This window comes from Balearica regulorum, chromosome 13 (assembly GCF_011004875.1).
Source record: "Balearica regulorum gibbericeps isolate bBalReg1 chromosome 13, bBalReg1.pri, whole genome shotgun sequence".
Taxonomy (NCBI): Eukaryota; Metazoa; Chordata; class Aves; order Gruiformes; family Gruidae; genus Balearica; species Balearica regulorum.
The window spans coordinates 20,830,138-20,853,738 of NC_046196.1; the positions used below are offsets into that span (position 1 = coordinate 20,830,138).

At 45.7% G+C, this 23,601-nt stretch overlaps 1 protein-coding gene across 2 annotated transcripts; it reads right to left on the reverse strand.

Annotated features, from left to right (window-relative positions):
* Positions 1–1,379: 1,379 nt before the first annotated feature.
* On the reverse strand, positions 1,380–20,316 carry BBS2 (Bardet-Biedl syndrome 2). 2 transcript variants are annotated; one of them, XM_075765998.1, is made up of 17 exons: positions 20,081–20,316; positions 18,419–18,646; positions 17,892–18,017; positions 17,544–17,606; positions 14,786–14,863; positions 12,528–12,632; positions 11,494–11,580; positions 10,095–10,230; positions 8,033–8,172; positions 7,106–7,250; positions 6,353–6,524; positions 5,177–5,306; positions 4,199–4,330; positions 3,530–3,667; positions 2,961–3,073; positions 2,394–2,542; positions 1,380–1,830 (listed from the first exon to the last, which is right to left on the reverse strand). In XM_075765998.1, the coding sequence occupies exons 1-17, from the start codon at positions 20,195–20,197 to the stop codon at positions 1,724–1,726; spliced, it is 2,166 nt and encodes a 721-aa protein (XP_075622113.1). In that variant the 5' UTR covers positions 20,198–20,316; the 3' UTR covers positions 1,380–1,723. The 2 variants fall into 2 exon arrangements, with proteins under 2 accessions (XP_075622113.1, XP_075622114.1); XM_075765999.1 differs by lacking the exon at positions 20,081–20,316 and adding an exon at positions 19,342–20,002.
* Positions 20,317–23,601: the final 3,285 nt, after the last annotated feature.

A 23,601-nucleotide genomic window follows, 5' to 3' on the forward strand; every position in this document is an offset into this window, starting at 1 on the left:
GACCAACCTCACTGCCAGGAGCAAAACAGAGCTGGGGCTGGACATGCCTGGTGTGTAGCCCTGAAAGTCAGGCTGATGGGAAAGCTGTTTTCTCACCAGAGACACTCTCTTATCACTGAATGGACTACATAAACCTGAGTAAGCAAGCGTTAGGATTTTGAACATAAAGAACAAAAGAAGAGGTTGAAACAGTGGGAACAGGCCCAGCGGGTGGCAGAAAGCCCAGCGCTTCTGCCAGGAGACTGTTCCATAATCAAGTCTTGAAGCTCACTTGCTTAGAACAGCATGGGTGGCTCACCGCTCTCTTCACCAAGGAGCTGGATTTGACTAACAACCAGGTTCTTAAAAGGATTCAAATGAGCTCCTGCTGCAGGTTTGAAGCGACAGAGATCCGTGCTTTTAGCAGCGCAGTTCTCTGTATTGAAGAGGCCAAAGCAGCAGCAAGGGGTGGTTTGGGGATTAAAAACACATTGTAAGAATTATGTTCCCCATTCAACTGGTTGCACGCTTACCAGTTGCTCTGTAACGGAACACTGAGCTTTAATTCGGTATTGGCAATTAAGAGACAGAGCAGTCACAGGAGGCAAATACTCCCGACAGCCCCGAGAACTTGGTTTCGCAGAGGTGGACCGCCGCGTCCGAGCTGTAGCAAACACTGATCCATACGGTGGTAGATGCGACGCACGGCGCGGGAGCTAGGTGCACCAGGGCTCAACCTCCAGCCTGCGCAGGGTATTTTTAGCTTCTGGAAGAAATTTGCTTTGGCAAAGGTTCTAAAATATCTTTAGATCTAAGATATAGCCTTACTGGAATATTTTAATCCAATTCTAAGAGATTCCACAATTAATAAACAGGTTTGAGAGAAGAGCCAAGAGCTTTTTCAATACCTTTTTCTTTTGATCCCACTAAGTACTGCCAGCTCTCCTTAAGTATGCACCAGTTTGGGTGTGGAGTTAGTTTGTGTTCTTCCTGAAATGCACCCTCGGCCACCCCAGCATCCGCAGTTTTTTTCCAGCAGCAGGGCAGTGCTGGAATCAAAAACTTCCCGCAATCCAGGTGCGGGGTGAGCGTCAGATATGAAACGGATCGCTTCCTACCTGCGTGCATCGTGGAACTGGACAGCTTTCAAAGATCTTCTGGCTTAAACCAGCAAGGAGATGTTATCCCTTTGGTGCTTCTAGTGCACCAAACTGCAGCTTGCCTAGAAAGCAGCACATCCCTGCAGTGAAACCCGGGATTTCTCCGACACTGTTTAAGTGCTTAGTGTGCTCAGAGACTATGCAACAAACCATAAAAGCGGTTTAGGTTTTTTTTCCCCCCCCCAACAAATAAACTTAACCATACGTACCTTCCCAACTAAATCAGACCAAAAGCAGTCAAACCAGTCTATGTTTTAATGGAAAAGGCCGATGCATTAACTACAAAATATATTAAAATACATAAATAAGTTACTGTAAGAAAAATAACTGTTCCAAGGTTATACCTCTGTCTTGCATAAATAATCACATCTGCACTTAAACTCTGACGCTTTCTTCACGAAACTTGCTGTCCTTTGGCCTGCATAATAACAACATTTATTGCCTGACGGCCTAACTAAAACGCTACCTTTGCAATTACTTCACCCTACAGTGGAGCCGGGGACTGAATTAACCGCTTGTCATTCCTGGTCTGTGTGCTGCCCACTGTCTGGAAGCGCTGTGGAACTGTTGCTCCGCTGGTTGTTTTAAGAAGAGGCTGTTCCCACACGCATTATCCTGAACAGCATGTTAAAGTTGTTGCTTCTTATTGCGTCCCGACAAGCACTGATCACTTGTGTTTTAGGTTTGCCAACTGTAAAGAGAAAAAAAAAAAAAAAAAGAAGAAAAAATAGTTACTGAGAAACTGGTAAAAATACTTATTAGGTCTAGCCTCAAAATTTAGGGGTTTCTTTCACATATTTTTAAACTCTTTTTTCTAATATGTAAATAAAACCCTCTCTTTAATTTTCTGTAGTGCTATTACAGTAGAGCTTAAAGGCCTTGTTGAAAGGGGAATGCTATAAACACACAAAAAATACCTCCTTCCCCAAAGACCTACAGAACTCGTAACATAAACAGCCTTGCTTAAGTTGATAGCTTTTTTTTTTTGAAGCAGAATTATAAATGAAGAACTGAAACACTACTTTTAAAATGTTTTTAAAATAGTGTTCAACACAACTAGTAATTTCTATACCCACCAGAAAGCTGGAAACTGCTTCCAACTGTTCTTTTGAAAACTGTGATCCCAAATTATACTGGACACTCACAGTTCACTGGAAAATGAAAGCAATCCTGATCCTTAACCAACCCAGGTGGCCTCTGAGACACACTTTGTCTGTCCAAGACTCCCCGTTCCCTCCAAACACACATACTGACCACGTAACTGCCCAGCCCTCTGGATTGCCTGGTTCACAGCTTTCAGGTTATTCAACAGCTCCGTGTGATTGTTGCAACGAATTTTGTATTGATTTATTAAATCTCTGTTAAGGTCATACAGCTCCATGTACCGTGTCTTCATGTTTTTCCTGGGGGAAGAATCGCTCCAGTTATTTGTGTCTCTGGGGACAGGAAAGTCGTTCCCGGTTTGCTGATACAAAGGTGTAGCAATACATGGTTGTGATGGCTACCACAGTTACCAGCTCTTACCACCTTCTTCCCTTAATGCATCTTTTCTAACCTATCTCACCATCCCAAGGTTGATTCACCCCACCAGCTCTATTCTAAGCCCCCACCCTTACCCTTTTGCCTTCCCCAGACTGGTTTTCCACCACAAGAACAAGGCAAGGCTCAAGGTGGGACCAGCAAAGGGGCCAATTCTACATCAAGAGTTATAACAAGGCAACCCTCTATCACACAGATGGGGTTTTGTGCTCTTTTCTACCTGAAAAGCGAAGACCAGCTGTTCTAAACCCAAAACACGTAAGCTAAGGAGCAATTGCTCACATGTCTCCCAGGAGTCGTGCATCTTCCGCCTGAACCAGCATGCCGCGGATGAGGTTGGAGTGTTCAGCCATGTCGGCCGTGAGCCTCTGATTCACCGCGTGGTGTTCGTCCACCTGCCCAAGGCAAACAGGGCTGAGACAGGGCCCCCAGCACTCTGGGCGCACACGGAATCGTTCCAGCTAAACCTTGGCCCAGTGTAATAGGAAAGAACATCCCAATTTAACCTACCGGCATCCCTGGGACCATTCTCCTTCCCCCCACCCCTTGTCCCCCAAAAGGGCGTGATTGGGCTGAGATACAGACCTTACGCCCTGACTCAAATCCACAGCTCAGTCTCCCAGAAAACATATTTACATTATTCTAAACAGCCAATTGTCTGGGGACTGAGGGCCGGTTCCACAGAACAAAACCGAAGTTGAGTGTGTCCCACTGTCCTTTGCACAGAACATACAGCAAGCCATTGCTGGCCGATTTCCACGAAGAAGATAAAGCAGTTTAGAGATCCTGTCATACAAACGCCCCCAACAACTGCTTAGCTGACAGTTTAGAAAGGCCCGATGCCTCCTCACCTTGACCAACACTTTTCGCAGCTCCTCAAAATACGCAGGGAAATCTGCTTCCACCTGCAAATCCTCGATGGCCAGAAAGGAGGCCATTGACTGGATAATGTCACCAGCTAGATCAATATCATCTGTGTTGATGGACATCTGTCAGAAAGGAAAGAATATCTTCAGCGCTTTTTTGTGCCAAAACACCTCCCAGAACGGCCCAGCAGGACTGCTTCTCAGCCAGCTACGCAGGCTCAAAGCAGTTCAGTCTATCAAGAGGTAAAATTGTTGCATGAGTAAGCTCTAGGCTCTAATTAGATAAAGAGACACTGATTTTGAAGGAGCTTTTATTCAGGCCTGGGGCAAAGCGGCATCTGTGAATTCAGGACCAGTGCAAGAGTTCCAGGCAGCCTCTGTGCCTCAACTGATGGCTCCCTGAAACCACTCCGTGTCAGAGCAAAGACCTTCCTACAGATCTGTAGGCTAAGCGGTTCTCTTCACTGACTGGCCCTGGAATTCTACTCACTAACAGTAAAACAGACACAAAAAAGTGTCCAAAAACATCCCTAAAACATGAGTGCTTCCTCTGCCTGTTCAGTCCTCCAGTTTACTGTCTCATGTTGGTACCACCCTTAAGTGTCACCAGAGCATAGTTAAACGGGTGTTCCCCTTGCCCATGAAGGTACTCACCTCTCCGCCGGGCTTGATTTTGATGCAGAGCTGACCAGCATTACGAAGGGAAGTGAAGCAAACCTGAAAGGGAGCGCTCTGAAACTCTGCATCCTCTGGTAGCAAGAAGCTCTGATTCAGCCACATAACAATCTTGCAAAAATAAAATTAAGAGCATCAGCCACCACCAGTGTGGAAAGCCTGGAGAGCCACACGATGTCCCTGCATGTGATGTGCACCAGGACTCTGTTCAGGTTATTTAGTAAATGAAATTTCCAAGGTTTCATCCCCTAAATCCGTGTCATGAACTTGTTAGAATGGGGACAGTTGACTCCCTGCTCCAAAGCTGAATATTCCTAAGAAAATCAAATCCAACCACCACAGCCCAAGGTCAAAACAAAAGCCCAGGCCTGGAGACCGGAGAAAGCTGGGAAGCAAGGTTTGGTTCTACTGCAACAATTTAAAGGAAAGTTTTGTTTCATCTTGGTTTTTTGCCTTGGCCATTTAATGCAGTAAAGGTCAGGTAAATATGGTAGAGCCCTAGAGTCATGAGGGAAATGACCATCCCACAATTCAGATCTTTTTGAACCAAAGCTACAGCACTGCTGCTCACCTGTTGTGAAACCCAGCCATTATCTGGGCACTGCACTGCCTTTTTCCCGTTCTCTGCTCTTTTATGAAATTCATCGCTCACTACAGGGCTCCTGCCGCTGACGTGCCATCTGATGTCACACAGCAAACAAGGTAATATCTGAAATGCCTCGTGATCTCAGGCCATTGGTTCCTGCAGCTGCAGGAATTCCTGAAGCAGGGAATGCCTTGATTGAGGCATCTTTTAAAGAAGGGAAAAAACACAGAGTCGAGTTGCAATATGCAGACTCCACAGGCCAGCAGCGCAGTTCAGTGGGTAAGTTTTCCTTTGCTCTTGGAAATCTCAAGCTAATTGCAAACCCTCTGCCTACACGGGACCGGAAAATAGGAAGCGGAGCAGAAACTCACCCTTTGGGGCCTCTCATTTGTTGTACAGTTCACAAAGCTCAGCGGCTCCGTGGCCGAGTCCGGGCTGCTCAGGGCGTACATTGAAAAGCGGGGAAGCTGTCTTGTCAACTCAAACACATGGAACTGCGTGCTGGAGGCAATCCAAAAGAAAAATAGAGACAGTTACTAACGTACCAGGGATTCACCAATTGCAATGGCTCCTCGTTCTTTTTTAGCTGGCGACTGAGATCAGCAGCTTCCAGCTATGTAATCAGCTGTTTACTGTTTCCCAGAAAAAACGCTGGAACTCGGAAATTCCAGGCTTATCACATCACGAGGTTGAACAATTCCTCCCCATTGCTTACATTTTCCATAATCCTTCCAATGAAATATATTCTCTAGGCTAACACATTTCAGATTTTACTAGGTGATTGGACATTTTCTCTACAGGTTCAGTGAAGTCTTATTAAAACCAATAATAAAGACAACAAAAAAAATTGAGAAAACAAAAAAGGGAATTTGGTCCCATACATTCTTTCTGCAGTGGTTGGCTAAGTCTTAAAATATGCCTCCCCGGGCAGGGAAAGGATGCTGCTTCCTGGGGCACCGCCAGTTCTGGCAGACACAAGTAGGGAGAAAGTTGGTGTCAAGCGTATATGAAGAGACGTTTTATTTCTATGGGAAACTGGAAAAGTGTTGTCTTGGAATCAGGCATACGTTACTTTCTACTTGCCCTGAAGACAAATGGGTTCAGGGTTAACTTCGCAGCTTGAAAGACACCACTGTGCCTCTGGGCTTGCTCCAATACTTTGTCCAGAGCAGCCACCGTTCAGGCAGGGCCTGGAGAGGCAGCGCCTCAGATGCAGCCTCTCCCCCTCCCGGCTCCATCCCGAGCCCACAGAAAGGGATCCCCTGGAGAAATAAAAGCTCACTGCTCCCCTAAAGGCAGAGCCAGAGCACAGCAGGTCCCAGTGACTCCAGACAAAGTCTAAATGCTCTGGAGAAGAGCTCAGCATCACAGGCACAAGAGTGTTTTTAAGAAAGCATTCCAGCTCTCCTTCCAGTAACACAGAGAAGCGAGGCACCCGGGAATTAACAGTGCACTTTCCATGGGACAAGCATGAAGCCGCATCCTTGCTGTTTCCTGGTCACGCAGTTAGCTCTGGAGACCAGGAGAGATCGCAACATAAAACTCACCTGTTCCTGTAACCCACAAAGGCTTTGATGTGCAAATCCACAGGGACATCTTTGGGCGGAGTAAGGGGAACACGAACACAGCCCGAGAGGTTCTGGAGACTGGGGTGTACCACATGGCTCTCCCCTTCAAATATGCCTTCGGCAAAGATCAGCACAGCACGGATGATTGTGTCTTAGCAACGGGAAGAAAAAGCAGTTCCTAAATTAACAGCTGTCCTCTGTGAACAAACCACCACTGTTTTCAGAATTCAGCACAGTCAACTCTTTACACCCCCTCCTCTGAATTGTTAAAACATCCTGGGTGACCAGCACTACCACATCTGGAGCTGACTGCATCCTCAGCACACCTGGTGCCGGGGGAGTTTGCTGTCTTGGGGTACTTCCAGTTTGGCAAACAGAGTCAGCCGAGGTCCAGCTGCATTCACGCAACACCCTCGCTAACACGGTTGTAGGTTCATGTTTAGAGTCAACACAAGGAGCGTTGCAGGGATCACCGAGAGTTGTTTCATCCAAGTTAAACATTAATTGCCTTGGAAAATAACACATAACAAGAAACAAATTCCATCAAACTCCTCTCCCCTGAGACCCATCAAAGGAACACTTCTTGATTCAAAACTCTGTGAAAGGAAAGCAACCACAAAGGGGAAATTACAGACAATAAAGGGGAGACAGGCAAATCATCAGCTAAATATAACTAAACGTTTGCATGAATTTACATGAAATGAATGTCAATGGCTGCAGGTTAACACTCACCATTTGTGGTGGAAATACACAGCTCCACATGGGCAGACTGGCTGTCGGAGCCCAGATTAACTGAGAGGGCTGTCTGGAGTTGGGTGTTTGCCGGAATCACACCTCTCTGCCCATCAGCTTCCTTCAGTTGAGCGTTCAGTTCAGCCTGTTGCGAAACACATATCCTTCAGTATCAGAATTTCAAGATTTTCATTCAAGCAACCTAGAAAACATACACGTAAGTCAGTTCTCTTTTCTTGGAGGAGAAGGTTGTATTAAAGCAATTCCCAAACACTTCACGGGATACAAATAGCGGCTGGATTAGGCATGGAGCTGCAGACACTTGTGCTACAATTTGTGCAAGTGCTTTATTGCCAATGGAGCTCAGCTCTGTACCCAAACTTTTATATTCAATTTTAAGCACAAGCTTATATAATTCCATGCTTTTGCTACGGTGGGCATTTACTGTTCAAATATGAGTATGCTCTTTTCTCAGACTATTTTTCAAAGCTCTTTATTTCTGCACCTTCACCGTCAAGCCACAGGTGCGCTTCCTACACCCTGGCAGTGCTCCCAGCCCTCACCCAACTATGTGATCCTCTCACACAATCCCCTCTGACTCCCGAGCTGGTTTATGCATTGAAAATTACAATTTGCAGTCATAAACCAGGGCTGAACAGAATCCAGCTCCAAACACAACTGGCTCTGGCAAGCTGAAGGAGCAAAGAAAATGTTACTTACTAAAATACAAAAAAACAAGTTCTGAACTTGCACAAGGAGCAAGCCAGATGCAGAAACAGGAATCCCCAGCAGACAATCTCACTGAGTCCTCATAGATTACAGCTCTGACTTGTCTGGACTGCCCCACGAACGCTTCCCAGATTACTCCGGATTTATAGCAATGGGATGATAGCAATGGTTTGGTCCTACGCATTGTTTAAGTGGTACCTTTGCATTTTCCTCATAATTTCTTAATTCCAGCAGCAGATTTTGTTTCTTTTGACTAAGTTCTCGGATCAGATCCTGCTCAGCACTTGTATCCATTAAGTTTCCTTTCATCTCCTCACCTCCTGGCAGATAGCCTCGGACTGTACAGAAACAAAACATAGCCAGTTTCAGCAAAGCCTTTCACCAGCCTCCCCAAAACTTTAGTTTCTGTAACAAGCCTCCCTTGTACCACCTCAGCAGAAGACACCGATTCTGGTCTTCAGCTGATACCATTCAGCTGAAAACCTGAGCATTGATTTACACCCACAGAGGTTGTGACTTGCCTGGTGATTAGGCAAGAGAACTGCACATTAAAAAAAAAGAAAGAAAGGAAAAAAAAAAAAGTTGAATTTCCAACCTGTCTTTAAGCTGTCTTCACCTGACCAGACAAGTGCAGCGCCCGGTCCTTTTGCAAGAGGATTCCCACTGCAATAATTCTTTCAGGTGCTTAGGCAAGTTTACAATTATGCAAAATTAATAAAATATGTACCTGGATTTCTAGAGCTGTTCAGAGGAGTTGTTACTGTCTGGAAGTGACTGTAAGTCACTGTCAATCAGCCAGTAAACAACATTTACCCACATTAGTTTTTCCCCAAATCAAGGGATCCTTCACTTCAAGGGTAAGACCTGTTTCCCAGTAGCCCAGCAGAGCACAGAGTTATGGAAATATTTCCAACTGCCTGTGGAGACAGAAGAGCTGAGCAGATGAGGAGACTTGCTATAAACTTCCATTTTGCTCTAGGGCTGCGTGCTCTGATTGCAGCTGACAATGAAAGCCAGGGACAAAAGTCTTATACCTGCGAAGAATACGCTGCCTGACTGTGTAACTCCTGTAAAAAGTTGCAGGGAACCTGAAAAGCATTCAGCGTGTACACTGTCCTCTGATGAAAGGACATGCTTTATTATTTCTGAGTGAATCATTCATTTTAAAGGAGAGCAAGACAGAAAATGCACTGAAAGACAGAACACCGCCTCACGCGAAAGGATGCTGGCCCCCCAAACAGAACTCTAAGGAGAAGGACTATGAGAATGCATCGGTCATATAACCCCAACAAACGCCTGAAGAGATCCCCATCATGCCTAGGTTTGTTTCTGATGGACCCATCAGAAAAGGATGATCACGTTCAGTGATATTCACCTACACGGCTCTGCTAGGACAAGGTATCTTCAGAACTGCGTACAATATTCCCCTTCTGTAAGCTTGGGAAAAAGGTTTATATGCTGTAGCCCAAGCGCAGCAAAATCCTGCAGCCTGTGATTAAGACAGACAGCAAAACACTGTGCTATTTAACAAGGACAGGCTTTTGTTCCAAATGGGTTGTGCCAGACCTGCTTGTCTCAGGCCACTGACGCCAAGCAGTAGGATAATCACACCAGTGTCTTTCCCAGAGCCATCCCTGTATATTCATGCTGAGTTTATTTAAATAATCTGTGATCATATTGGTTTCCACTCACAGTAACCAGGTCTGACTTCTTGAATGCACGGTGGGATAAATCCACCCATTCTCCAGTCTCAGGATAGCATTTTCCAGGAAACAACGTGCTGTTAACATCTAAAATTTCTCATATAAAAACTAATCATCTTTTGAAGAAAGCCAAAACACACACCCCCTTAGCTCTCTAAACACCTCTACCCACTGTGAAGTGGCCAAAGAATTATCACATATAGGAAAAAAGATTTCCTATACATTCATCTATAATAATGCTGCCTGAAGAACCACAGATTGTACTGAATAGAGTTATCTTTGCATTATTAGGATGGGACTTCTTCCATTAGGCAAATGAAATTTGATGGCTTCTGGGATCACAATGAAACACATGCTGGTTATCACAGAGAAAACAATATTAAAAATCCTCTTTGCAGATAGTGTTAACTCAAAATTGCCTTAACTTTGCATAAAGCGAAGGGAATTTGGCACAGAAAAACGCCTATGGAACCAAAACGACGTTTAGCTCATCTGAGATGATGTGATGTGGCTGGTATTATTGTATATTAAATTAATATCCTGAACAATGCTCTTACCTTCACCGTCAATTGAACAGCAGATTAACTGGGTGCTCCCATCCATTCTGTAATCCCCCTCCACCACCCCTGCAATTGAGGAAGCAAAGTTGTCCTTAAAGATGACCTCCCCAGTTCGGTCACTGCGCGCATCAACCTGGAACGACAAAGAGTGCAAAGGCACAGCGTGAACAGAAAAGCTAGCTCCAAAATATATGTCACGTTGTACTTTGAGCTGTTAACCGAAAGCCAGCTCCACTTACGGAACTGCGGGTGAACTTGCAGCTCTGCTGATCAGAACACCACGCATGAAAAAAATACCATTGAGAAGTGACCTCCAGACAGACTCAGCTAGAAGCAACTGCTCTTCAGAGACGCCTCCCCAAGTTAGAAACAAGAGGAAGGAAAGAAGGGGACTGCAAGTCTGCACTGGGAACGCAGCAATGATGGGACCAGAATATAACCTTAGTGCAGTATTTACAACCTCGCCGCTTGGCTGCAGCCTTCGTGTGGTGAATTATTTTTATACGCAAATACCACGACCTTTTATTCTCTTTCTTTGGAGAAGAATGGCGAGGGGGTCTCCGTTTGCGCAGTGTGTCTTTTCCAAAGCCTGGGACCCAGCATTACTCGTTCTAGGGACTGTTTCAGACCAACGAGCAGGGTCGAGACTGCCAGTGGAAAAGAACAGAAAAGGGAGTAAAGCAAGGAGAGTTTCTGTCTTTAACAATGTTATAGACCTAATCCAATGTAAGTTACAACATATCTGGGCTCTAGGCTGCCAGCTTGATATGAAGTTAATTAAATTCCCCCCAGGCTAATGAGAGTAATGAGAGGTGTGAAGAAAGAAGCACAGCTTTACAAAAAAACCTGGCAAGCTGCGTCCAGGAGCGATTTGGCAGCTAGAACAGTCATTTCTGGCTAAGGGGAATACCAAGCAAGAGGCTTAAGAGAGTGGGACTGAGCTGTTGGAATGCCTTTACATAAAATTAAATGATGCTTGATGGATTTGTTCTAATCCTGCCGTAGCCAGGACTGACGCTGCTCTCCTGTTACATAACCGCTTTGTCTTCCCTGTAGTCTGAGAACATTCAGGAAACGTGGCAGAGGACTATTAGCATGTGCTCAAGAGCCAGCTGAAGAGACACTCAGGAGCTCTAGGATGCGGTATATGATCTCTGCTACCATAGAAACAACTTACCACACCTTAGCAATTGACTCTGAGCTAAGCAGAGGAAGCAGCTTTCCTCTGATCTTGCACTTGGCACTGGATTCACCAGCCAAACTAGGTTTGCTGCAATAGTTCTTCAGCACTCGGCTTTTTAAATTTTTCAGCTGTTCTCCTTCAGACAATTAACAGCCCTGTTTAAACACAGCTTCCAGATTTACAGGTCCTCGTTTCCCCCCTGTATAAACTCACCTTCCCATTGGACCAGCCAGTGATCAACTCACACACGCCATCAGAGTTCAGGTCAAACGCATGTATGCTCATCGCGTGGTTCTTAGACTGAGGACAGGAAAAAAAAAAGAGAACAAGTTTAAGTCTGCGTATGTTTTCTAAATTGCGCATGCTTGACATGCAAGACACTGGAGTATGAGGCTACAGAAAGGATTACGAAAAGGATTTCTGATTACACAAAGGAATACCAAAATGTCTGGTAACAGGAAGTCTGAGCATCACCATCTCTAAGATCACGCACACATCTGAAATCTCAGCCCTTGCATTACAAATCTAGTCCACTGCTCTCAAATGATCCAACCTTTCCTTTAAATACATTTTCATCCAAGGGGATAATTAGAATTCACAAAAACAAAGTGTAAAAAGCCAAATTCTTTAGGGAAAAAAAAAGCAGAGCTTCAACATTGTCCTAAAATGAGACCACCAAGGAATGCCATTAGCTTCTTCCTGCCACCACCTAAGGAATTCTTTCTCTTATTACTATTAAATAAACTGTTCTAATCTGTGTTATATTAAGAATATTAAGATGAGCATCAGGAAAGGATCTTCCCAATATCATTTGTCACAGCAGCCAATTGCTCTTAATGCAAAAAATTAGCTTTGAACATGTACAATGCAAGGTTAATTCAGTCTCTGAAAAAGAGTTTATTGATTCAACAATACAGCCAGAAGCATTTTCTAACAGCGAACTCAAGTTTCTCTGTTGCTTAAGCAATCCTGCAAAGCTGAAGCATCCTTAGTTGTGCGGTTCTATCAGCATTTAAGCCATCGCCAACAGTCCCCAAAGCACTGAAGGTACTGACATGATATCAATGTTGCATGTTATCTATAAAAATAGGTAGAATTTGTAAGAACAAAATTACATTGTTATGCTTGGCAGAAAATTTCAAATTCATCTAAGGAGTCAGGATAAGATCAGAACGACTTGAGATTAGGTACCAAATCTCCTAGCAGCCTTCAAGCTTTCAGTGCTGATATTCCACCGTTGGACTAACCTTAATCCTCCAGTAGCGAGCTGTCTTGTCGTAAACTCCCACCGTCCCATTGGAAAGAGCATAACCAAACCGACTGCCATACATGGGGCTAAGGGCAGTAATCGTCTTGTGGGGGGAAAGGAGGGAGAGAGAGGATATAGGAATGAAAACAATCTATCATATGAACCATACACTACTTAAATGCTAAATAAGTCTATTGGAGGAAGCGTTAAATACTGAAGCAACTGTTTTTAAAAATCAGTTTGAAATCACCAGAGGCCTTGTAGGATTTCCTCACAGAAGCTGCACTGCCAGCGTTAAGATACACTTTAGCAAAGATTGCAGAACTGCCCTCAAACTGTGTACTTTGACCAAATATTTCCTACCACAAGCAGCAGCACAACTGCTCACAGAATTCCTGTGGTCATCAGTGCTAACATATTATCACTGAAAACCTACTCCAAATACACAACATTCCTTAAAGCTTCAGGACCTGAGGATGCCAAGGAGTTCAACAATACATGGGTTGGGAAAGCCCTAGAGATATTATTGGTAGAAAATCTTTGCCAAGATTAAGGAGATAAAAATTAACAGCTCCCACAGTTGGACTTTTTCTGGAACACAATTAGAACACCAGGCTAGGAATTGCCTGTATAAGTAACAGCTCCAGGGAAAGACATGAGAGCCATAATTCAGCTTGTTTCTCACTCCTTTTAAGACCCATTAACTTACAATTGTTCGTTGAGCTAAGGGTCTCGGTGCTTGGAAACGGGGGCTTTTCCACACACTAAGACAAGAGATTTTAATGTCAGGAGGAACAACTGCAGCTGTCTGTCTGGTCTGCTATACAAGGTAGCACAGGAGACTTCCTTAAATTAAATCCTTCACCAATTTCTTAAACTCGGCTGACAATGCTCCTTGATTTTTTACCATAAAATATGGTTTCCAAACCCTTTATCCTTCTGTCTGACAGATCTTCTCCAAAACCTCTCCCAAGTATCATAACACTTGAAATTTCGAGCACCCAGGAAGGACAGAAGACCTCAGCAACCATCAGGAACTCACAAAGGCAGCAATACTCCCTTTAAAACCTGCTTGTCCATTTATAAATTCAAGAATCACAACAGTATATGGTTTCAGTTTCACCAGAGTAAGTGATTAAACACAGAAAATGCAAACTATTCAAGTCTTCCAAAAAAAGCATAATGTATAAAGCCATTTTTGCCTGAATTTAGGTGCAGCTGTGCTCTTTCAAATTACAGTAGGGTTGTAATAGGCCTCTAAAGACTGAAGGTGTGAATTTGAAACAATTCTACTGTGGATCTGGAAATAAATCAGAGAGTGATGGACCTTTAGCTTCCCTTTAACTAGAAATCACAGCTCTAGACTGGCTACTGTACGGACAGCAGAACGTATTATAGGCCCAGTTCTAATTCTAGCAACAGATATCTTTCCTAGAACACTGCCCAGATTTGTCTTTTATAGCTCTTCGTAAGTGGTTTAATAGCTAACTAAGCCTTTTAGTTCCAACTTGGGCAGCGGAGAGGCCACAGATCATCAAGGACAAAGGCCTGTAGCGTGTCCTTACTCTACCCTGGGCCCAGAAGGGTCAGGAGAAGAATCAGAAAACTCCTAAATGCAATGGCAAGGGTATTTTTCTCCCTTCCAAGCAACCAAAATTTAACAGTGGTGATCTCTCACTTCTTAAGCTAAAAAGCAACTTCCACACCTTCTAGTAATCCCTCTGAAAACCTAACCACCTCTTGTTTTAACTTTAGGCACTGCAAAGGTCCAGCTCTGTTTATACAGCCAGTGTGCAACTCCCACTGCAACATAAACCTTCCGTTTTGCCCGGGCAACCCCGTTCTACCCTGCCACACGCTGTCTGGGGCAAGTTACTTCATCGTGATTGTGTCAACACATTTGAGGACAACTGTAGAAGACATTCTTTTGCTCAGAAGGCACCAAAAGCTTCAATTACAATCCAGTAACCTTAATCACCTTTGGCCAGGGCCCTGACTTTCAGTCAAGCCATAGTTACTTTTCTCAACCCGGTGTAAGGTTTGTAAATAAACAAAGCAAAAAACCCCACGCATAATGAAAGATATTACTAAACTCTAACTTTTGCAGTTCTAGCAGAATAGATACTGTGCCAAACAGCTAAGTAACTATTTAACTACACAATAAATTTGAACCAGATTAACCAGAGAAGCTTTACAGTACACAGTACTTTCAGCTCCATCAGTAATTATAATAAACATTAGCTAGCAGTAATTTACCTCTGTCTCTGACATTTCTGCCACGATCTCATCTTCTTTAAACACCCGGATGTCAAAATCTTCAGAGCCAACAAGAAGCTAGGGAAAAAAAATAAAGTCTACCTTAAAAATAGTTATTTAAGCTAAGGAAATAAAAAGGACATACTCCAGGACCTAGAGGGCACATAAATATTCCAAGTCCAGCAACGAAGGGGTTTTAACAGCTGTATGAAAAGTGGCTGATGGAACAAAAGGTACCCTCTGTCAAGACAAGATTTCAGGAGTCTCCCATTGATCAAAGTATTAGTTATACCTTTTTTTGTCTAGCTAGACTCTACAAAAGCACAGTGAAATATCTAGAGTAGGAATGAGAAAAGATACCAGTGAATCCAACTATCAAACCATCACTGCTCCTCCAAACTAAATGGTGGCTGCTACTAGTGCAAAGCACAGGTCAAATGGGCTTTAACTTGATGTAAATGATCACATAAATAGGACATGAAATCAGGTCTTCCGCATTCTCATTCCTCCTCGTATCTTACCTCTTAGTTCTTGTTCCTATTTCCTAGTTGAGCAGGCAGAAGGCAATAACTGAAAAGGAGGCCCCATGGGAAAGCGCTTTCTAAAGATGGTGACAAGTCACGGCTTCTATGTTGCAAACTGAGAAGCCAAGGAACAGATCTGCTTAGTGCCTTGCCCATAAGGTCATCCATCAAATCAGTGACAGAATTATAAATGAAAGTTTAAAACCTGGTAGTGCCTCTCCCCACTGGAACTGGCGAGTCTTCCATCTTTACTTGGCAGAATAGATGCAAATCCATATCGAAGCTGGATTTTTAAGATTAAAGGCTTTTTTTTCTTCCAAAGTAAAGATGCTTCATATTATGACAAATTACATTACACCAACCTAAGCTTACTGTAGCTACTGAAATAACTTACAACAAAGAGCATACGTAAGAGGTACAGATTTCTTGAGAAGTCATGACTACCAGCAAGAAGTGACCAGCTAAAAGCACAGAATCCTGAAACAATTCCTGGCGATCCTGCATCTCCTAGAGGTGCCTAGAAAATTTTCTTCTTTTTCCCCCCATTGAATTTGATTCAATTAACCCACCTCAGTGACTTACGTTTCACTGGACTAGAATTTGAAAAAGCAAGGAAAAAGTTTTCCCCCTCAAGTCTCTGGCAAGATGGGAAAAAGTATCTAAAATCCGGAGAAAGACTACAGCAAACTAGTTTTGTTAGCTACTAAACAACAGAAGTATACTCGTGCAGTTTTAAAATCAGTCCGTTTTAAATGCAGACATGTTTTTACTAGGGGAGGGAAGAATGGAAATGAGGCTAGCATGCCCATTTATCAGGTAAGACACAAAGGCATAAACAATAATTTAAGAAGATGTTTCCTAAAAAAAAAATCTCAGCGAATGCATGCTGGGCTACCTGGCAGGGTAACACATCCAACCCTGCTTAGCTCAGAGTAGCAACAGATTACACCAACTACTGAGAATGAACCTTTCTCAACCAGAAAAAAATAACAAAACAACAAAAACACACTTAGAAGCACAAGCGCAAAACATTTATGATTCACGCTACAGATCGGTTGGTTTCCGAACCGTTATACGCTGCCTCCACTTTCTATAACCACCTTTCAGCCCGTAAAAAATATGCCCTAAGAGAAGCTGTGCAGAAATTGATTGGAAAACCTGGGATTTTTCTACCTCCTGAAGATCCCAATCAAGCAAAGGGTCTGTATCAGTTCAGTATTTATAAAAAAACTCACCAAAACCACTGAAGGTTTAGAGGCCCTTTACACACCACCATAAACATTACATAGCCTAAGTAAATATTCCAAAGAAGAATTTTTGAGGAACAAAACAGAAAAGCTTAAGTAATTATGAATAACACTGAAAGACAGATGAAAAAAGTTAAGTGTTTTTAGCATGGTGATTTAACATCATATTTACTTGCAGCTGAAGTGTACTAGGAAGCCATTACTTTTCTTAAGGATTCGTATTTATAAGCATCATCCTTCAATTCATTCAGGATGGAAGAATATTTACAACAGAGAATGCCACACAAATTCACGACTTCATCCATCCATTGCGGCCTGCACGATCAGGACAGCAGCTGCTTCCTATCGTTTGTCTCACATCTTATCAGCAAGACGCTGGCTAGAATTTGCCTTCATTTTAAATCAGAAAAGCAAAGACTATTTCATTTCGCCATGTCACTATGAAGAAACAGGAGGTCTGGATGCGAAGTAGGCTGCCTTGGCTTTACCGATCACAAGCGAAGATCTTCACAGCAAAGCTTTTTAAGAACTCACTTTTACATGTAAGATGCCGGCAATTTGTTTCTCTGAAAGTATTTATAACCATATTCAAGAAATACTGCTGAAGCAGATGCCTTGCAACTGATGATCACAGGCATTTCATTGTGGGGGTTTTTTTAAACTACACCAGGAGAAGCAAGAGCAGCTTTGCCTTACAGCTGGCAATCTATCCACCAAAGCAAGGCGGTACTGCTGTAAAGACCTCGAGTACGTCTGGTTTTACACACTCCGAGTAGTCCCAGAGGCCAGTGCTGCTCCCTGTACATGAACTGAGCATTTGTGCATGTCTTTGCCAGACTGGAGCCCGAAAAAGGCACAGCTTCCACACAGAGATCACTTTAACTGGTAATATAAGACAGTCATAGTTGATAACCCATGGTTTTTTTAATTATAATTTCACTACAAGACCATGAAAACAGCTGAATTCACATGCAAATGGTTACAAACCTCAGTTTTGCCATCTCCATCGAAGTCACACAGTGCTAATGAACGAACATTGTCTCCAGTAACCTAAAACAAGACAGACAGGCCTCAATACCAATGGTAGGTATCAAAAGCTAAACTATTTTACGATCTCAACTGCAACAGAACAACTAACAAAGTCAACATTCAAACAGCATCTGAGTGCACTGAACACACAACCAAAATACAGTTTAAGGTCTGAGATAATTAAGAAAGCTCTGAGCGGTTCAACAACCAAATTATTATTTATGATATTAAAAAAAAAAATCAAGAGGAATTAGTGCCATTGAAAGAATCCTGTCAGAACATTCAAAGCGCTGCGCACAGCCTTACCGTCCAAAAAAGGTCATTTCCTTCATAATCAAAGCCCTGCAGGGCACAGTTTCCACCAATAATGGCAAGCGGAGATGAAATATCTCCCAGCTTTCCAAGAACTATTGCATTGGCTCCATCTGAAACCTTACAGAGAAACATTAAGGGAAAAAGAAACAGCAGACAATGAGACGTCAGAGTACACAAATTAAAAAAAGAGAGCTTCCAACATTATCACTATCAGCTTAGCTGAGCTCTGAATGCCTATTAAATACTTTAAATTTTGTCTTGCTAGGTGATGCGCGACACATTATGAAAATTTACTCTCACACCTGCATACACAGGCATAATCACATTCACATTTTTCTTTTGAAATATCCCAGATACTCTAAAGGCAAAATATTCTGACTACAGTAATATAACTAAAGCAAAGGACAGAAGCATAATTAATTGGCAAAGAAATGTAAAAACTGTGATCTTTAGAATAGGAAAAAAAAAAGGAAACAATGAAGACACTAAGAAAGAAGCAGACAGTTAAATTAACTTGCCTCTCTGTAAAACAAATCCGAGTTGTTATATACATCGTAAGCCAATAAATTAGTCTGTGTTCCAACCAGAAGACAATCATAACCGAGCTGAGGGTTCAACACTCCCGAAGCTAAACAAGTGATCCCTTGATTAATGTTGAGAAGAGAAATGTCCGAATCTTGGTTACTTTGCACCATTCGGTTTGTGCTTGTTCTCTGCCCTCGGGCATGAGGATTATGAATAAAAACCTGTAGAAGCAAAGATATAAATATTATCACAAAGCATGCATGTGTTTGTATACACACATTAAAGATTATTGTTTGGATAATAACTGCAATGGGGAAGAAGAGCCAAAGTGAGGATGAAAAACTGAGGATTTTTGCTGACAATACTGTTTCTGACAGTTATTTTTTAGTTTTAAACTATACCAAAAAAGGGAAACGGCAGGAAAACCCCTGCTCTGGCCAGCGGAGTTGTGCTACCGTTGTTTTGTTTCTGAAAACGGCAACTGAGGAGTCTTCAAAGTAAGGCAGAAAGGCAAAGGCAGCAACAACAAACTAAACAAATTATATCCAGCTGGTAATAGGGTTACCAAAAAAAACCCCAAATATTTAGGACAATTTGCCTGGTACCTATCTGCAACCTCCATCTGTAGGTAAAGACGGTCAATTTAAGAAGGGTCCTGTGATAAATGAGTTTTTATTCTGACTGATATTTGGAGCAGAGCCAGGGGATCAGAGGATATTATGTTTAATAGCCTCCGCTTGATGCCTGTATAGTCTGTGTCTCGAGCAAGCCCTTGTTTTATCCTGTTCCTAAAGGCTCCGAAATCAAATTAATAATAATGCTGGGAAACATCACAGATGAACCACGTTTGTATTTAGAGCAACCTAAATACCTCTGTGGGGTTTATGCTTCAACCTATGTTTTGTTTATTAGCTACCTTGCATTTAACCCTCTTCTGCGTTTCAAGCTCAAAGCGCACACAACGATTTCCATTCCCGCAAGGCAGTTTTCCCATCATTTACAGAAACCTCATCAGCACCGATTCCTGCCTCAGCACCGATTCCTGCCTCAGCACCGATTCCTGCCTCAGCACCGCCCTTCGTGCTGCACCTCACTGCTGTAACGGACAACGGCAGGATAAAACCCACGGCTTGGGAAAAAAAAAAAAAAAAATAAATCTTATTACCCAGCAGAAAACACGCCCGTTGCCTTGGCGGCTCGGGTTCCCAGCTATGGATCTCTGGGAGGCGGCAGGCAGCGCGGCCCGCACTGCGGCCCCCCCAGGCCGGCACACCCAGCCCCGGTGCCGCCCCCGGTGCCGCCGGCCGGCGGAGGGGCGAGCAGAGCTCCCTGCCCTGCACGGCTTCTATCTACAAAGGGAGGCGGGTTGATACGGTTCTCTGCTGGAAACACCGGCGCGGCCCCGGCGCTGCTCGAGAGCCCAGGCCCCGGAGACAGGCCGCGATCGCTGCGGCACCGCCGGGACCCGCAGGGCCCGTCCGAGCGCGCTGCGTGCGGCCGAGGGGAGCGGGGCCAGAGCCGCCCGGGGGACACCCCGGCAGCGCCGCCAGGACAGGCCGCGGCCTCCAGGAAGGGCCGTTCCCCCTCAGCTCGGCAGGCCCCCCCGGCCCCGTGAGGGGAGGCGGGCGGGATGGCAGGCCGCGCCGCCCCGTTACCTTGCCCGCCTGCGTGGCGGCCGCCAGACAGGGGTGCGTCCCGTCGTACCGGCCCAGCGCCACCATGCGGGGCAGGATCTTGTGGTTGAGCTTCAGCGTGAACACGGGCACCAGCATGGCGGCGGGGGGGAGAAACGGGCCGGGCCGCGGGCCCCGCCGCCGGGCTCCGCGTCCGCCGCGACCGAGCACCGCCCGCTCGCGCACGCCGCCGCTGCGTCGCGGGGAGGGGCGGGGCGGGAGGCGGGAGGGGCGGGGGGGCAAATGGGGGTGCGGGGGGGCAGCTGGGCTGGGGGCTGTGGGGGCGGCTGGGGCAGCTGGGCTGGGCTGGGCTGTGGGGCTGGGGGGGGCAGCTGGGACGTGGGGCAAATGGGGGTGCGGGGGGACAGCTGGGGTGGGAGACTGGGGGAGCTGGGGTGTGGGGCTGGGGGGGCTGTGGGACTCGAGGGGCAGCTGGGGTATGAGGCAAATGGGGGTGCGGGGGGGGCAGTTGCAAAGGTCAGGGGAGCTGGGGGGGCAAGTGGAGTGTAGGTCTGCGGGAGGTGGGGGGGCAGCTGGAGGTACCGGGGGGCAGCTGGGGGAGCGGGGGGGCAGTGGCTCCCAACACCCACACCACTGCCCACTCCCGGGGTCAGCACCCAGTTGGGGCCAAGGGGTGTCATCCCCCCCCCGCCCTGTCCCCAGCACCTCGCCTCACCCCTCGCTGCCCCCCCAGCCGCCACGTTGCTCCCCCCCTACATTTGGTGCTGCTGTTTGATGGGCTTATGCAGTGGCTTGTACCGAATCCCGCCCTCGGGGTGCCAGGAGGAGGTTGGAAACGGGGGGGACGGAGGGCGAACCCCCGCCGAGCCGCTGCGGAAACACCGATGCCGGTGCCTGTCCCGGCATGGATTTTGGTACCCAGACCCCTACGGGTTTACAGGGTCCCCTCTCCCCACAGCGACCGCTCCCTGCCCATCCGCAGGCTGGATAGGGAAACCCTGGCTCGAGGCTGTCGCTTTAGAAATTCTTAAATTATTTGGGGTTTAAGAAATAATTTTAACATGATAACCTCCATGGGTGCCATCAATACGCCGACCAGCGCCCGGATCTGGGCGTTATCGTGTTATCACCCTCATCCCAGCAAGAGGCAGGTTTGGAAAAGGGTGTACGCGCTGGGACAACAGCCCTTCCCTGCAGAGGCCACCAGATTGCGGCAAGGGTTCATTTATTTCTAGGAAAGCTGGCAGGCGCTTCCCAGGGCACGTTTACTTGCGCATCGGCCAAGCCCTGGCCGGCAGCGGCGTTCCTGCCCTGCATGCGAAGGAGGGCTCTCAAAGGCAGCGCTCAAGCAGAGATCATGCGACTCCGAATGTGACAACTGCCTTTTTCTCTTTTTTTTTTTTTTTTTAACTGTTTTTACCAAGTTTTTCTGGCAGCGCCATCAATGTGCCATTATACTTGCGGATAACGAGGCAGCAACTGTGTGCAGCATATTAAATGAGGTTGTTTTCTGGGGTTTTTTTTCCCCTTTGTGGATCTGTTTTGGGCGAGCGTGGGTCTCGGTGCCAGCCTTGCAGTGGCTCTCCCCTCCGGTTTGGATACCGGAGCACAAAGGCAAAGCACCGGCGTGAACTCGGGCAGGCAACGGGGTGTCGTTCAAGCAAATGCCGCTGCCCTCCCGGGGAAAATCCCCAGCTCCCCTCCCAGCAGCGCTGAGCAAACCCGACCGAGCAGAACAGGGACAAAAAACCATGCTCAGAGACCTTTATAGGCTGGTAAAATTGTAAATAGAGGAAAATTCCAACTTCTTGCTAAATATGTATGATCTGGGCTGTAAATATTATTTTGCATCTCTAATTGTGGTATTGGGTTTGGTGTGTCTGCAACACAGTTAAATTACGCTGCCTGTCACAGCTGCCACTTTGAATCTACTGGCTCTGAAACCCTTTAACACTGAAATCACGACTTTTGGTGCTCCTTTCCCGTTGTTTGAAAGGCCTGTCGTCTGTATTATACATCCAGCATCCAGTCCTGAGTTCGGCCACTGCCCCGCTCACGTAGCGGCCGTCCCGCTGCGCTCGGGACAAGGGTCCTTCCCTTTCCCCATCTTTATGGGGTGGGGGGGGAAATCCCGTATAATCCTCGCCGAGCCGCCGGGGTTGGTGTGCCTGTACTTAAGGGGGTGACTCGGCTGCGTCGTGGGAGCGGGGGGTCTCCATATCCAGCAAGAGATCTTCGCCGTCCTCCTTCCTGCGTGCCCCTGGAGCTGCTCTGCACCCCTGTGTCCAGTGTTTGCTCTTTTCCAGCTCCTGGGGGAATATAAATATATATATATCTCAATATATATGATACAAATATATCATAATATAATATATTAGAGTTGGGCTCAATGATACTTATGAATTCCTTCCCACTGGAGATATTCTATGAGTCTATTAACATGATTTACTATATTATATATATTATACTATACTATAATACAATCAAAAGATGCTTGGCCCTGGTTGCTGGCTTTCTAGGCAGGTTGCACGGAGAAGCTGGCGGTGACGGCACAACAGGTACAAGGCTCGTCACCCACCCAGGAGCTGTTTCTTGGCAAAGACTTCGAATCGAAGTGAAAATTTATCTGCCTGGCAGGGGATCCTCCTGTTCGATCCCCCCATGCGAGATGCTAAACCCCGAGGAGCGCTCAGATATTGAATTTGGGAAAACATTGGCAAAAATAACCGTCCCCGACCCTTGAGGAGGGGATAACGTGGCTGGAGGGAGCGGGGAGGGATGAGCAATCGCATCTGCACACCTAATTACTACTTAAAACGAAGACGGAGCCTGTCTGAGCAGCAGCAAACCACCTTTGCTGTCCGCCGGGGTTTTTCTCCTTCCCTATCCCAGATTTTGCTGCCTGAGCCGGAGCAGCGTTTCCCTGGGATGGGAGATGCTTTCGGATGGGGACGGGGAAGAGCCGCTGAGTCGGATCCTGCCTCCCCCGAGAGCAGCTACCGCTGCTCTCGGGGGAGGCAGGATCCGACTCAGCGGCTGCATGAATCATTCCCGGGATAGACAACCATGATTTCTGGATCTCAGGAGCAGGACTATGAAGACATCAAGGAAAAATATCCCATCCTTTTATTTCACGCCTTTCTACCGAGGAGCTTGGTGTTTTCTTTGCAAGCTCAGGCAAGCGTCTACTCGACATCCCAGGGGATTACTCATCCTCTCCGCTCTTGGCTTCTAATTAGCAACTAAAGGGGAATAAAATAATTAAATATGCCCAAGGTAACGATACTTGGAAACGTCAGGTCACGTTTCAGCCGAGGGAGGCGGCGGGTAGTTGGAGCAGGTGAGTTTGAAGTCTGTGGGAACCTGAAAGACGCAAAAGGGAAGATGTAGGGGGGAAAAAAAAAAAAGAAAAGAAAAAAGAAAAAGAAGAAAATCCAAATTGCACACTGGGAAAGTATTAGATTTGTGAGTTAAAATGACGCCTAGAGTTAAGGTGATGCGTAAAACCTGTCTGTGCAGGTGCCAGCAGCGCTGGGCAAGGT